Below are 15,844 nucleotides of genomic sequence, written 5' to 3'. Positions count from 1 at the left end.
TGCAAAACAAAATGGAAAGTTGGTTATTGAGTAGAGGATATAAGTACCTACGTGGATGGAGGTGATGACGTGCAATGCAACCGCCCACAGATGTCAGGGAGATTAACGTGTTGGTGGCGCCGTCACCCATTGTTCAAGTCTCGGCGTGTCACGCGTGCATACCAAGCTGATGTGTCAAACTCATAGAAACCGATGCCATTCTGTAGCGCTGATGTGGTAACCCTATCACAATGTAGCTGCTTGACACAGGATTGTAGCGACATACGACCGCGACGTGCTGTAGCTACACATTTTGCATAAGATTTATCACAAAGAGACCAGCAAGGTCACTCAGAATACATAGTAAAACATTCACGAATGTTCCTTTTAAATGGTCTCTACGAACATCTCAAGAATATTAACCAAGTGATTGACAGACAGCTCGTTTAATTTCATTAGCTAAAAATGTTTTTATCCTGAGATAACACGGGTATTCAAGCACATATCTTAAACGATGCACCTAACGGACGTTACTCACTTGGTCAATACCCCTTTAAATCATTTTTGATTTTTTACGTATTGCTACATGTTTGAAATGTTGGCGGTATACCTGCTTGTGTAAAAACTTTCCACGAAAGGCTAATGACTTTGCACCCAGACGAGCAAACACTTGCCCGATTAGACGGTCAACACGATTGGGCGCTACATGACTGATTTATTAATTAACTGTTAGGGTACCTGCAGGTCTCAAGTCCAGGGATACATATTATTCTACTTTATAGTTAACGCTATAGGTATGTATTTCTTTTTTTTAATATGTTTTGGAATATAAATAACTTTATTATTTGCTTTACTCGGTTGCTTTTCTCTATCTCGAATTTTGAAGGGTTTCCGCATACAAGTGGGTTCATTATAACTGTGTCCAAAAAATATTACGGACCAACCAGCTACTAAGTTGTTCATACTTGGACTGTTGATATTTATACTACTGCTTTAATAAGGCTCGCATACAGTTTATGAAACATTTTTAATGATTTAATTCATAATTCCACAAAAGTATGTCCAACGCAATTGTAGAATTTCGTTGTGCTCTGCTTAGTAAGTGTTGGTAATATTTTAAACTAATGACATAACATTTTGATTTATTGAATTACTTAATTAAGTCATTGTGTAGTTAAATATTATATGCGAGTTTAATATGTGTACAGTTGTACGGAATTCTCAAAGATGGAAATAAATCGTGGCTAAGGTATCTATGTAAATGTTGTCGTACGAGGAATACACGGATGTTCATACCGACTCGGTGTGTCAGTGACCGTCCGGCCGTATTTGCTCCGTGTTCACATATGCTATGCTGGTATATATCAGTATTTACATCCATCATATATCTACCCATTTAATCTTTTAATCTGATCTTGTTACATGTAGGTATATTTTAGTAGACTTACGTAACGAAATGGATCGCAAGCTCGTACGCACTTTAGTGAGCGTGAGCGTGAGAGATGTCTTGTAATTAGCTATGCCAATAATTACGTGAACAAGCTCGATGGCTTATTGCGTTAGCTATCGCACTTTGTATGCCGAATAATATAATTGGATCGTGCTTTTGACAAGACGAAAAGGAAAATAAAGGACTAATAATTTTTATAATTTTTAATTTTTTGTAATTTTAAAACAGACTTACATTAGAAAAATCACATAAACTATTAAAAAGACCTATTAAATATTTATGTGAGTCTATATTACATACAGTAAGGTAGGTACTTAGGCTACGGACGGGATTATGACCCGGTACATTAGAGAATTACTGGAAAACACATTCGTAGTTTGATGGCAATGCAGTCACTAAATGAGAAATATCATGTTTTAATTTAGTTGTCATAATAAAAGATCTAACTGCGCTTATGTTATCCATGCAAATCACTCCTCAGGTTTTTATATCAACTAATTAGAGCACGTAAGACGTGAGATCATGGCTCTATTAATAATGGCCGTCACCCGTGGGGTCGTTGAGCCAGGGGTAGTTGACTGGGCATCTCACGCAGGTTTGCAGGTTGATAGTTTCTCCGGGAACCTCCTTTGAAGTGAGCTTGCAAGAGTGGGGTACCCAACAAGCCTGGCTGCCTTCTACGGCGCACTTTTCCCTCCAGGGCTCGAAGTTCTTAGCTTCAGTGATGGTACGAGGGTTCTGGATCCATTGGATGACCTGAGTCATGGTAACAAAGTATACATCGTTGTGGCTCTGGAGAATTTCATCGATCCAGTACAAGAAAGCCTCTAAGAATTCTGGGTTGTTCTTAAGCCACGCAGCGTGGAAGTAGAGACCCAATGGAGCACGGTTTTGTTCGTAGTGACGGTCGAAGTTGTGGTTAAGGAAGTTGTAGAACTGGTCTCCAGTGAGGATGTTGGAGCAGGAGTCCACCATAGCGCATCCAGGCAGGTACTCGTCGTTGGTAGGATCCTCACGACGGTCGAGTTCGTTCATTACCATTTCCCACACGGCGTGGCTCCTGGTAGGGCAGCTTTGTAAGTTTCCGTGGCAGCGGTGAGGCATTCTAAAGTACATAGTGTAAGGCCATAGGGGAGGGTTGGAAAGTGGAGCGGTGATGGTGCTGTCGTACAAGAATGCTTGTTCTTCCATCATGGTGAACTGGTTGTTGCCTCCGACACGCAAGTAGGGAGCGCGGACACCTACCACACTGTTGTCTGTGATGTTGGCGAACTTCTCAATAATTACTCTCATACCGGCCATTTCCTTGCCCCAGTCATCGACAGTAGCGTTACTCCAGAAACGTTCGTCATCGTTGTGCCTAAACACGGAAATAATCATGGTCAATAAGATAAAAAATGTTGAAATGAATAAGAAGATTGTTAGTGGAAGAATATAGTGTAATAAGTGTTGAATTAACTCACGATGTTGCGTGTAGAGCGATATTCTGTCCCTTTCTGTGGGAATTTCAGAAGTACAGTTTTTTGATTAATATTATATGAACTAGATTGTTGAATTTATATCATAGACCTACAGCTTGACTATCACCTGTCATCGATATACGAGTACGACAAAATGAAGTAGCAAGTTCGATTACAGGTTGGAAGGGGATTTACTGACACTTATCCAGTTTATTGTGCATTAGTTAAAGATTCATCATCATGCATTGATATGAAAATATAAATAACAGACATATTCATAATTTTATTTACAAGTCTGCCTATAGTTTGAACTTACGTGATTGAGTGAACAGCGATCTCGTGTCCTTTTCTGTGGGTTTCCGCAACAGCCGAGTAGTTGGTGTATTTGTGGGAAATGAAGTAAGTTGCCCTGATATCGCAACCGTTGGGGTTTTTACGCTTTCCGTTGAAGATTTCTTTGTAGAGTTCGATGTTGTTGTTGTTGATAGCATCGTCGAAGGTGATGGTGATCATCTGGGGCACGTCTCTGGCGGGCAGGTCGCCGGGGATGACGGTGCCGTCTTCGGAACAGAAGCAGTCGGGCAGCACACATTGGGAGGCATCGCAGGGAGGAGCCCTGTTGGGATCGTTGTCGATGTCTACGACAAACAGAAAACCCAGTTCAAATACACGCAAAATTACTCACACAATCGTTACCTATTATATTGAAACATACCTAGCAATGATTGTATTACAATTCATTACTTATAATTATAAATATCGTGAGAATATAACGTGAAATACAATCGTTGCGCTTAAGTAATTATCTGTTACAGTTTGCAGCTAAATAAGTTTCATAACTTCATAAGCTATTGTTTGTTTGTTTCAAGCTTCGTACCGATCATGCGACGAAGTTAATCATTCGAGATATTACAACGATCATGTGTAGTGGTAGAGGCGCATGAGTCTCGGGCGGGGCGAGCGCCGGAACCAGTACGGGTACTTTCGCTCGGACAAATCACTCTACACAGCTGACACACGCTGGATTTCACTTTTGATTCAGTATTACTATGTCGTACATAATACACTTACATAATATTTTGTAATTTACCCATGAAGTTTCGTACTATTTAAAATCTTATTTTTATTATTCTAAGAATCCGGATATGTATTCAAGGTATAATTGTAATAAAGTTGTAAAGTTGCAATTTAATAGATATTTATGTTATTAATTTGCAAATGTATTCCACTATGTCTACTATGTCTAGGTGTACAATGTACCTATATTTTTAATGTTGACACACGCATACATTTACCTAAAGACGTGAGCAAGAAGTTTTATAAGACACTTCCAGTCCAGGGTCTTCGCGACTGGTGAAGGGAATTTTGTATCCTTGTCATGTACGTAATTACAATTCAAGTGTTTTCGAGTCATATGGCGCGGCAGAGAATTGTATTGTATGAATCGCGTTTGGAGTGACTCGCTGCATACTGACTAGCCGGTCCTCTGTGTGGCTATCTACCGTATGCTTACGAAGCTTTCTAACTAAATATACAGGAAAGTTATTCCAAAATAAACACTCAAATAGTTAAATATTTACATATTCAATACAATTATCACCCCGTTAGTGTCGTACTTCATAACATTGAGATGTTTTTAGGCCAAGTGATTGGCATTTCAGCCAGGCCGTCACGCCCCACAGGCCTGCACTTGTTTGTGATCTTATTTATTCAAGTTCAGTTGCTAATTTTAAATTTAGATTAGATTGAACATAGTTAACTAACTTTAAGTAACTTGAAAATTGAGGGCATATTTGCAATTTCATCCATAAATTTTGATTTGAAATGATAAGCAAGACACCAACGGGAGAACTCTAGAGTCCAGTCTGGTATGTTTCAAAGTTATTGCCGTATATAATGTACTTACCGCAAGAGTTTTCGTCGGAACCATCGGCACAGTCCTTCTCGCCGTTACAGAAGAGGCCTCTTTCGATACAGGTGGAGTCTCCGCAGGCCAGGAAGCCGTCCTGGCACAAGGGCTCTTCCGTGTACAACAATGGCTTCACTTTGCGTTCTTTGTTCTTCAATTTGCAGTTCTTAACCGCGTCTTTCCAATCGCAGGTCTGTTTTTCGATGTCGAAATATAAACCAGCTGGACAACGGATAGCTTGGATGCCCTGTTTGATAAATATCACTATTTAGAAAAAAGATGGAAATTAAACATAGGGTCCATACGACTCCATGACAATTTTTATGTTTTGGTCGCTCCTTAGATTTGTTCCTCGATAGTTCCTGTGTCTGTGTGATTGTATATATCTATTTTCAGACACATTGATGTGCATGATATAACTCTACATAATAATCCAAAAAACAATTGTTATTCACGTATTCGTTTTATGTACTTACGATGTATTAATAATATTACCGTAAGCCGATGACTACTATTCAATTATTTGGCGAGGAATCCTTGGAGGATATTGTAACAACTTGAACAATAATACCGATTGTCATGATTACGAGCGTGCGGTCAGGAGCCGGCCGGCGCGGCGGCGCGGCGTGTTCTTACATTACCTTGAATGTCGTAAGAGTGCAACTGTAGAACCTACCCACAAATACGCAATGTTCTGTTGTTATATTGAGGACAAATTTCTAACGTTTATTGCGCTTCGCATTTAATTTAATTATACTACCTTATTAACACTCCTACAAGAATTTTATAATTAATGAAACTTGAATTACGATTTTTGCAATTTTTTCCGAACAATATTTTACCTAACTGTCTGTTATTTTCAATGTGAGCCAGTTTTCAGTTGCTTGCATTCCACATAGCCGTCGCTAAGGACATATTTACTAGGGAATGCGTGTGTAAAAGTATGTTACCTATATATAGGTACTTACCGAGGCGGTGCACTGGATGACGTCGCGACAGTTGTCGCCCTCGCCGGCCACCAGGCGGAACCATTCGCCGGCGTCCTTGTCCTTGCATAGCTCTTGCTCCAAGCTGTCCTCTTTCTTCGGTGCGTCGTCAGCTTGTCGCCGCCATCGGTGCCCATCGGCACCTGCTACACAAACAACATCCTTATTAAACAACGATTGAAAACATTCAACGTTAAATAAAACCGAGAAGCCGGAAACATCTATATTTGAGTTTGACGCGTAATGTGATCAATTATACATTCATAGTTTATAGCTTTTTTTGCATTAGAACCAAATGTCACTTGGAAGCGTACGAGCACGCGAGTGTTCAAATGTCAAAGGTGGGGTGAGCGCTCGTGACATTTGACTTGCTTCGAAATGTCAGCGCTTGGGCAAGCGACAAGGACGACTCTTTCTATGTCTTCTGTCTATACAAAATTGTGCATTATGCATGGCATTTGATTTGTGTGTCGATTAGGCTGACGAAATTATTATAATTCAGAAAGGTTACGGAATAGTAGATTTCCTTGAATCATCATCACGTTCCAGGAAACTTTACGATGTGCCTATTAAGAAACTACAAATTGTAGTATTAAACTAGTTGTAAAAACTGAAATTAGGAATACTAATTGCAATTGAATTGAATTATAGTGACACGGTCTATAATTAGAACGATGTTTTAGCATTAATTAGCAACATTATTACATTTGAAAAGGTTCCCATAGAACCCTGCGTTAAGTGTCTGCTCCGTGTTTTTTTGTCAATTGTGTTCGTGGCTTAGGTAATGTTGGTTAGAGCAATAAGAACTATGAGTATTGCGCACGGCGGTAGATGCGTGAGCGAGCCGTGCGAGTCGTGTGAGCTATAAGCGCGCCAGTCGTAACACTAGGAAACTCAGCTCTCGCCGGATTATCTAACTGTCTCGCTTGCACTAAACTGCACTCGCAATGGATGCGAGAGCTGCGGTAAACTAACCTGTGATTTGAGCCTCCTTTGTCTGATATTAAGTTTTGCTTAAAGAACCGTAAATATTTACGCGTCGTTAAATACATTAAAGAGAATGTTAACTGCACCTCGTATAAACGTGTTGTAGATTGACTATTGCCCCTAATATAAGAGTTCATACAGCCAACTATGTGGGTTAGACGTTGCAAACTGCCTGTGCAATCAATAGCACTCGATTAATACACGACACGCTAGCGTGTATGCACATACATAATTATATTATTTTCATTGTTCGCTACAGTAACAGCTTTGCACAACACCAACACGGCTAATGTAACAGAAAATACCTGTCAGATAATAGCCTCAGCGCTATTGATTATAACATGTGACTTTTTAAAAATTCAACTTTAAATGTTATTATGTAAATTCATTAAAATTGTGTCAAGATTTCATAATGTTAGACGCGAGATTCTAGTATTTGCTTATGTAGTGGTAGTCGTCAATCCACAATATTATCTTAATAAATGGCGCTTGGATTATATCTATAATCTAAATATTTGCCTAAAGATATATTATTTAAACCAGTTTTATAATCTAAATTTAGTTTTAAAAGAGATAAAAGTATGCAAATGTGTTATACCTACACAAAATATATTAAATTTGTTACTGTTCGAAGTTGTAAAACTAACAAGTTTTCTTTGACCCGGATCTTCCACGTGTTTGATTACGATATACTGATATTCAAGAGAAATGTCTACTCCAATAGCAAATACAATGGTGTACAGACTCGATGTCGAAACCCAAGTTTCTCGAAGTACTTTGCAGCTTTGATTTGCAATTGCTGCGCGTTGATGTCTTTTGATCGGGAAAACGATGTTAACAATAACATGTTTATTTTATACGATTATTAAAAGTACTCCCATTTAAAATAAATCAATGTTATAATTTAAGCCCTAAATCTTTATAATTAATGTAATTTTGGAGTTTGAGTACAAGAAAATACTGAAAGCTACATATGTTGAAATCACGCATGTCTCCTGTTATAACATGAGACATGATTTAAATTATTTACAAGTATTTTGAGTCATACTTGTCATGGACGATACCGTTTCCCTAGTAGCTATTATTAACCACAGTATATAGTATGAATAATAAAGCACGAATGTGGGAACAACTAGGTATGCGAGTAGCTCGGGCGTCGACCGGGCGCGTTGTTGGAATACCAACGGCCGACCTTATGAATATTTAGCACCACCGCTCGACTTTCCTTCTGCGGCACTCCCTTTAAGCGAAGTTAATTTCTGATAACGGGAGACTGGCGTTTCCGCACGCGGAAGTAAACAGCGTTCACCTTGTCTGCGTCATTCACATGCGATCACGACGACCTCTGGGGTTGTCATTATCAATATTCACGTTTCACTTTGTCTTTTAAGAAGTCAACAAGAAACGTTATGCAAGACATCGTCTACCACGCGTCATCAACTCTCCGCCACTCTCTTAACATGTGCGGGTGTTGAGGTAAAGCCCGGCAGCCATGCCCAGCAATACGTGCCAGTAACACATTAGGATTTGTAACGCGCCCCACAAAATACATTTAAACTTGACCGAGGCCGTGATTGCCGGTATTGTGCATTTCTTCATAGATGTGAAGAAATATATTTACAACATATTCCATTCGCTGTCAGGCTGACACAATGAATATATTAGGAACGAACTCGATTGCTTTAAAAAAAACATATCTGTAACATGCTTTAATGAATAAGTCCGACGAATGAAACTTGCGTTAAGCGATAGGCAAATTAATTAAGCAACTCGAACATTGAACATTCACTTAAATATGTTTTATGTAACTGTCTGCCGTGAATTGCGGATCATAAGTGGAAATTATCAGACGGATGTGACGACGACGCGTCGGAGCCGAGTCAGACACAGGCAATGTTGTTATTGATCGATCATGTTTACGATTACAGTTTTTATGTTCAGTTTTTTTCATCAACTGATCTTGGATGAGATAAAGTACCAATAACTATAGTCTGATAGCGTTATTCATGCCTATGTAAAATAGGTACTAATATAAATCAGCACGATCGGATAACATTTCAACATAATATCGAGTCGTTGGAAACCCGCCCGTGTATCTTTCACGTGGTGGTTATGTCGCAACTGACTTGACCTAGAGACCTAAAGATCTGGAAACCAACCATAAGTAGGTAACTGATAAAAAATATAATGCCTTACAAATCATTGCATAATTACATGTATTGACATTGTTCAACATAATAATCTAGATAAACAATTTGGACATTTACGATGATCAAATTCTAGTATGAGATTTTCAATGTGCATATATTGCAAACCTCGCAATTAGGTAAATGGTAACAAAAATACTGAAAATTGATTATAATTTCTTACAGCTAGACTTCACTCATATACTAATTATTGTACAATAAGTCACCAAAGCGTGAAATATGAACTAAAGACTATTGTAAAACTGTTCATTATTTCTTTCCATCTATTTTATAATCCACACATTGCAGTGACCTGGTTTTAGCAAACGACCATTTATCAAAAGCCAAAGTTATTGAAAACGTTTCAACTGTATCCATGTGACAATCGTTCATGTCCTAGTTTCAACAAAGCTACTATTTTAAGAAAAAATATAATTGATTTGTCATTTGTTTATTTTGAAACAAGTATGATGGTTTCGTAATTTGATTCGAAGAAAGGAAATTTATAACGCGTCAATGCAAAATCTGACCATGATTACTTGTTGTCCAATCAGGAATTTACGAATGGGTTATCGCAGCCCGGTACACAAAGTGCAATGAAAGAAAAGCTAGGTTTTAATCAGTAAAAGTCTGACACTCCCTTCTGCTCAGCCAGAGGAGTCATTTGATGATTTCCCATCCGCAAAAAAGTATTGGAAGTCGAATCATTATTTATTTAAACAACATCGTACTAGGAATGACCTATAAGTTTAAAAGAAACAACTCCATACATAATTAAATAAAACAATCACCTGAGCTTCGATATCAAGTTAAGTAGTCGAAAAACAACGAATACTGCTTCTATTTTAATTTGATGATCTATCATAATTATGTAAACGAAAATATGCTAACAATCACCGCTCAAGGTTAAATACTTTAATTGATTGTAATTCTAATGAAAGGAAGCTATTATTGATGGCGCCCTTGAACACTTGACTTCTAGTTCACGTGACCTATGTGACACTATGACATTTATCACATAAGTGCGATCTATCCGTGCCACGTAACTATACTCGGAAATAATGATTAGTCAATTGTCTTTATCCGTATAGAGACCCAGCCATTATTTTTCAAAAAGAGGAAATACAGCTTCCTTCTTGCAGTAGTTTACAGCGGTATCGTGATTTTATTTCGCTTAGCGATTTCTATTACCACAATACCAATTGCGATTTCATTATTTAAGTAAATTATTAATTAAGTATGAAATAAATAATTGATTATTAAACAAATGTAATGTTTGTTTTTAATTAAAGGCTGTAGCATTACGGACGTCGTAAAGTTTATGGCATGTAAGTACTACTCTCGGTAATTCGATATTGAATCGCTTGATAATTCAGGTATCTTTCGTAGATTAAAAGTTCGCACGTTAAAAGTAAATGCTGTTTCTTTATTTCTCTTTGTTTGTTTTGGTTTCTTAAAAATAATGTAGCGTGATCAGATAATTTACAGAGAACAGAAATCAAGGTAATTTTCTCATATTTCGTTCGTTTTTCCAGGAATTTATCTGCCGACCTGAATGTTAATTAAGAAAGAACCGATAATTCAGCTCATACAAAGTCTGCGCCTGCGCCGTCCGCACCTCGTCGTAGCAGTCTGGCTGCCCTCGACACTATGTAGAGTGTGACGTCACCGGCGCAGGCGTAGCGCAACACGGAACGAATGTGAAAGTTCTCCGCAACCACAGAGCTCAGCCACAGAGCTCAGCCACAGCAGGTGCTAACCAATAGTTCAACTAAACACGTCCTAATGACGACCTATTCAGATGTAATTTAATCGAAGATAACAACTTGTTTTTATCTTGTAATATCCGCGTCGAATGCTACAATACCGGTAGAGAGGCGGACCAAACCCGGCTGCTGTTATCGAAAGTGAATAAACAAGCAATTACATGTTTCGCAACATCGAAACGTTTGCTCCATACGTTACCGAAAGTCTTTGTTAACAATCACAACACCGACGTAGATAGCCGATACTTGATACACGCTAGCGACATGCCATGAGTGACTATCCTTGAAGGGTTCGAGTCACTGTGCGGCGATGTCCTTTGGTCGTCGATGCAAGGCGATCGCGGTCGGCTGCATTCATTGGTAAACTCTGCGCAGACACAGTCTATCTCGCGACGACCGAGAACGGGCAACTTCACTCTTCACTAAGTGCACTCTGTATTGTAGCAATCACTAAATTATCGGCAGATGTGCGGATGAGTTGTGACATCGAGTCACCCGTGACGTCGCGAGATGGACGGTGTCTGGATGCGTAAGATAAAGGTTAGGACTCACCGCAGGCGAACAAGAGACACGCGGCCAGAGTAGCGACACGGGCGTAGCGCGCCATGACGGGATCACAACAGGTCGTTGCGCGGCCGTCGTGCGGTTAAATAGTGGCCTCAATCTGCGCCCCGCCCGCCCCGCTCGCCCACAGCGCGCGCACCTCTGCCGACACCCTTCGCGCGCATCAGCTGTGCATCACCTGCATCTTCAGGGTGCGCGCCCGCCGCGGGAGCAGCGACGCGACGCGCCTGCTGCCTGCTGCCTGCTCAGACACATCTATGACACACTTTCATAATAACTCATATCGGGTGTCCTTTATTGCACCATCAAAGCATATAAAACACGTATTATGTAAGTATTATACAATTTTATGAAGAAGATCAGCGGTTGTATGCATCACTGTTTAATACTGCATCATAAATTTTAAGCACTCTGATTCATTTTTATCTCTCTCGCATAAGCGATTTTGGGTTTAAGTTTCTTGTTGATGAATTATTAACATTATTTCTTTACAAACTAAGATGTTTAAAGAGCTGCATAAAGCTTATCAATTAAGTCAAGCCGTAATTAATGAACGTAAACAAAAGTTGAGTAAACTTATGACTGAATGCTGGGTTTTAAAGCAGTCAGACAAAGACTTTACCTCTCTTTGTTCACCTGTAACTTTTAGTGGCCATTTATTTACTTTAGAAATTTTCAAATGACTAGACTAAAGAAACGCAACTTCATGAAGTAACAAATAAAAAGGAGAGAAGACGAACTCAGACGATATCACCCACATGGGAAAAGCGAAATGTACATCGATTAGACGTAAATGTGGATTACTGAGATTAGTTACCCATAATCGTATTACGTAAATGGTTTGTAATGATGATAAGTGAATATAACGAAACCCTGCCGACATTTCTAACGGGTACCTACATGACTGATATAATGTCAAACGACAAAGCTATCAACCAAACAGACTTTTCTTTGATGAATTTAGAATATTCGCGTGAAGACTTGTTTTTTGTACTTTAATGTCCACTATTATCGCATCTGGTGTTTTGCAAAGTAACGTTAGCGTATGTACACTTTTAAATAATAATGTTACGTAATCTTGATTTATCTATCTGTTTTTCAGGCTAGTCTAATCAGCAGAAACATTCAACGTATAAGTTTTAACAAAACAGGTTGAATTTGCTTTCGATTTGGGACAATTCGTCGTTAATACGCCAACCGAAGACTAATTTAGTTTGTTTTTTTTAATAGGCCTATAGTTTCGGTATTAATTGATTTTTCATTTAACTTTATAGTTGGATCGCACCTGGGGAAAGGCCTGTAATTTTTTTTCACTTTCAAGTTACTGACTTCAAAATCCATTTTTGTAACGCAGATTACCAATTTAAAACGTAATTGAACCGTTTGGATATCTTTACTAATTTTAATCGTTTTTATCAATATCTTAAATGCAGTTGAAAACCTTCGCTTAATCAAAATACAAAATCCATGTTAGCCTACAAAGCAGCACTTTTTGAACGTCAGATAATATGTAGGATAAATAGATATACGGATAGCATCCCGATCGCTCACCGATCAAATAATTATGATATTTTTGTTATTGATGTGTTCTACATACACTTTAAAGCTAATTTGAATTAAATTAATTGTCATCCAGTGTACCGCGGCGCGCCGTATGATGTGTTTGTTTATACAAACTATATTGTAGATCATTGTGCGCATATATTATCCAATTCTAGGAATGGCCCGCAAAAGGCCATACTGACAACCTATTTGTTTTTGAAGACACAAGTACACCAGTAAAATGTATAGAGGTTGAAGACATTTTGCTTTAATTTACAGAGTTCTGCTTTTTTACTCGAAAACACTATTACAGATAAAAAATTCAGTTCATTAATATGTAATTATTAGATACTGGCTGTTGCTCACGGGCCTGCCGGCTACAATTCAAAAATGATCGCATGGGAACATTCAATCGGGATATCCTATGTATCGTTCTAAGTTCTAGTCCTAACTATCTGTGTACCAAGTTTCGTCTAAATCCGTTCTTCACTGGTTTTGTGTGAAAGAGGAACAAATATTATTTTTAAGGATTATTAACTAAATCTTTTCTTGTCCCCTATAGTTTTGGAATTCAGGTAGATATGCTATGTAGATAACATAGCATGTCTACCTATGTCATATTGTGTAAAATGAATGTCTCCCCCAAAAACTTTGTTAAATAACTTTATACGGAAAGCTTATCTTTTTAAGTAACATCGCGTCGGCTCTTAGTGACTTCTAAGGCGCTGTTGACGCATCGAGTAATATACAGGATTTGAAGCTCACTTGTTGTGTTACATCACTAGCTATTACAAAAAGCTAGTTGCCTGGTGAATTTCAATTGATTAGAACTGCACCCATAATTATAATGTCGTCAATAGTGCCTTGACATGGACGCCGAAGAACGTTGCCACTGTGACCCGACCCAAATCGGTTTGGCAGCATTATTGTTAACTGCAACGTAATATGCGTTATTACGTTATTTATTGTTAATTTACCTAAATACGAATTACGATATTCGTTGTTTATTTTGCAGTAAATACTTAGGCTGCTATGAAGTTTCTTTCGTGACGATGGCTCATACTTAAATGATACGCAGGTCGAAGTGTAGACATGAAACGACCCCGCCGAATCGTCTCATTCTTTTAGGACTGAAGACTCCGGTTAGGTCCGAAACTAGTCGAGCGATACCGATAAATACCTCTCAGTAAACTTTTGTATCATTTATATATGTTTAAGGAATGGTAGATAGAAAAAAAAAGGACTCAAGTCAAATTCCAAATTGATAATAAAGCTTTTAATGTACCTTACATCAAGTAACAATAAAAAATTCTTTATTATGGCTACGAGAATAAAGTTATCACGAACTCTGCGTCGAATGCGTCTGTGGATAAATGAGTTTTGGCACGTAACAGCTAAATGCTAACCTGTATATGCGTAGACTCACAATGAAAACACTTACATATCTGTACCTTTCATCAATCGCCAATTCCTTTACTCAGCCGATAGAAAAAGTAAAGCCGCGTTATATAAACAACAGATTCTGATTTTATGTGTATTGCCATGTATCTTTTATCCATTTGTTGGTATATATTTAATGTATCTATTTTTATCTCGCTTCTGGACAAAGGTTTCATCTTTCGGTTCCAAGCTGTTTTGTGTTGAAGTACGTCATGCCCATTCTTAAGAAGACATCGATGTACATAATCCTTTCACCGTTTCTTGTCTGCATGCCTCGTTTTCGAGTGCCGGCTTTTGTGAAGACCTGATGATATAGATTCTATTTCCCAGAAGATACCAAAAAAACACATAAAATATTTAATTATGTACTATCAATGCTTTATTGAGCTTATATAGGTACCATGTAAGTATTCTATATGGAATGTGCAACGTTAATGAACAAGCTCCACTCAAATTTATTCTCATTCTTGCATAGACAACCTAAAAAGAACTTACTCCTTTTCTGCAGGTTGGTTATTAAAAGCAAACACATCCAAGATGTGTAACGCTGTTAACGTTTGATGTTGAAAACTTAAATGAGTTGTTAAACGGTCCGTGAAACGATGTACGTTGATGTTTTATTGTCTTCTGGGCTTCACATTTAACGTAACGTTAATCATCATTACACGCTTGCAAATAGATAAAACATATTTTTTTTTGCACTGACTTACTTAGTATTATATTCCTCGTAATAAATTTTATTGAATGATGAGGTCCTAGACTAATATATTTCACATAATTCCTACTTAATTTTAGTAAATAAAAAATAATTTATAAGCGTCAGCGTTTCAGCCCGCTGAACCGATGACCTAAAAAACGTGGCTGGCTCGGACTGGATGGGGACGGCGGAGGACTGGGTGTCACCAGCAGTGCACCTCGATAGACTGAATTGATTGATTAAATGTCAGGTATTTCCGTCATGGTGATAGTACATAAGACGGATAGCCGAGTGGTTGAGGTCATCACAACAAATCCACTGGGCGCGATGTGTCGCGGGTTCGATCCCAGCGAAGGACAAGCGTTTGTGTGATCCACCAATGCTTGTTCTGAGTCTGGGTGTCTTTGTGAATGTAAATTGTATGTTTGTAAAACCCCCCGCGACACAAGGATTGAATCCCTTAGTGCGGAAGTCGTTTAAAAATAAGTGAAGGAACCATAATTATAATTGAAAAAGTAAATTAGGGCTTAGCTTTGGAAAACTGGGAAATGGCTTTGTAGCTCTCGTAGCTTTGAGGATTTTCAGTATTGTAAATATTGTTACGATATCAAGATCGTTTCAGCCAATTAAAACAAAAAAACAAACTTGTAAATGTACCATGAAAAAAGCAACAACGCACTTTTTTGGCAGTTGTGTCGGAAGTAAATTTATTACGGGTGTTCATTCGCAAATATTTTTACTATATGCAATAGGATTAATTAAAACAACCAGGTGTAGATATTGCTTTATTTAATAAAATTATAGCCAAGAGAAGTTCAACCTTCAGATTTAGTTTGAGCTAGAACATGTATAAAATTATTAATAGTCACAAATCACAG

General features: G+C 38.2%; 1 protein-coding gene across 4 annotated transcripts; it reads right to left on the bottom strand.

Annotated features, from left to right (window-relative positions):
• Positions 1 to 1,698: 1,698 nt before the first annotated feature.
• On the bottom strand, positions 1,699 to 11,375 carry LOC113501238. 4 transcript variants are annotated; one of them, XM_026882317.1, is made up of 6 exons: positions 11,276 to 11,375; positions 5,767 to 5,927; positions 4,796 to 5,045; positions 3,206 to 3,527; positions 2,893 to 2,925; positions 1,699 to 2,789 (listed from the first exon to the last, which is right to left on the bottom strand). In XM_026882317.1, the coding sequence occupies exons 1-6, from the start codon at positions 11,328 to 11,330 to the stop codon at positions 1,961 to 1,963; spliced, it is 1,650 nt and encodes a 549-aa protein (XP_026738118.1). In that variant the 5' UTR covers positions 11,331 to 11,375; the 3' UTR covers positions 1,699 to 1,960. The 4 variants fall into 4 exon arrangements, with proteins under 4 accessions (XP_026738118.1, XP_026738117.1, XP_026738120.1 ...); XM_026882316.1 differs by having other exon boundaries at positions 5,767 to 5,930; positions 11,276 to 11,374; XM_026882319.1 differs by lacking the exon at positions 2,893 to 2,925 and having other exon boundaries at positions 11,276 to 11,356.
• Between the last annotated feature and the right edge of the window lie 4,469 nt (positions 11,376 to 15,844).

Source organism: Trichoplusia ni, chromosome 15 (assembly GCF_003590095.1).
Source record: "Trichoplusia ni isolate ovarian cell line Hi5 chromosome 15, tn1, whole genome shotgun sequence".
Classification (NCBI taxonomy): domain Eukaryota; kingdom Metazoa; phylum Arthropoda; class Insecta; order Lepidoptera; family Noctuidae; genus Trichoplusia; species Trichoplusia ni.
The sequence above is the reverse complement of the archived record's forward strand: the minus strand, read 5'-3'. Positions and strand labels throughout refer to the sequence as shown.

Excerpts from the sequence above, each read along its gene's own strand:
- LOC113501238 (XM_026882316.1), bottom strand. The coding sequence starts at position 11,330 with ATGGCGCGCTACGCCCGTGTCGCTACTCTGGCCGCGTGTCTCTTGTTC. Across the intron at positions 2,926-3,205 it reads ATCGCTGTTCACTCAATCAC|AAAGGGACAGAATATCGCTC; the intron begins GTAAGTTCAAAC and ends AAATTCCCACAG. Across the intron at positions 2,790-2,892 it reads ATCGCTCTACACGCAACATC|GCACAACGATGACGAACGTT; the intron begins GTGAGTTAATTC and ends TTCCGTGTTTAG.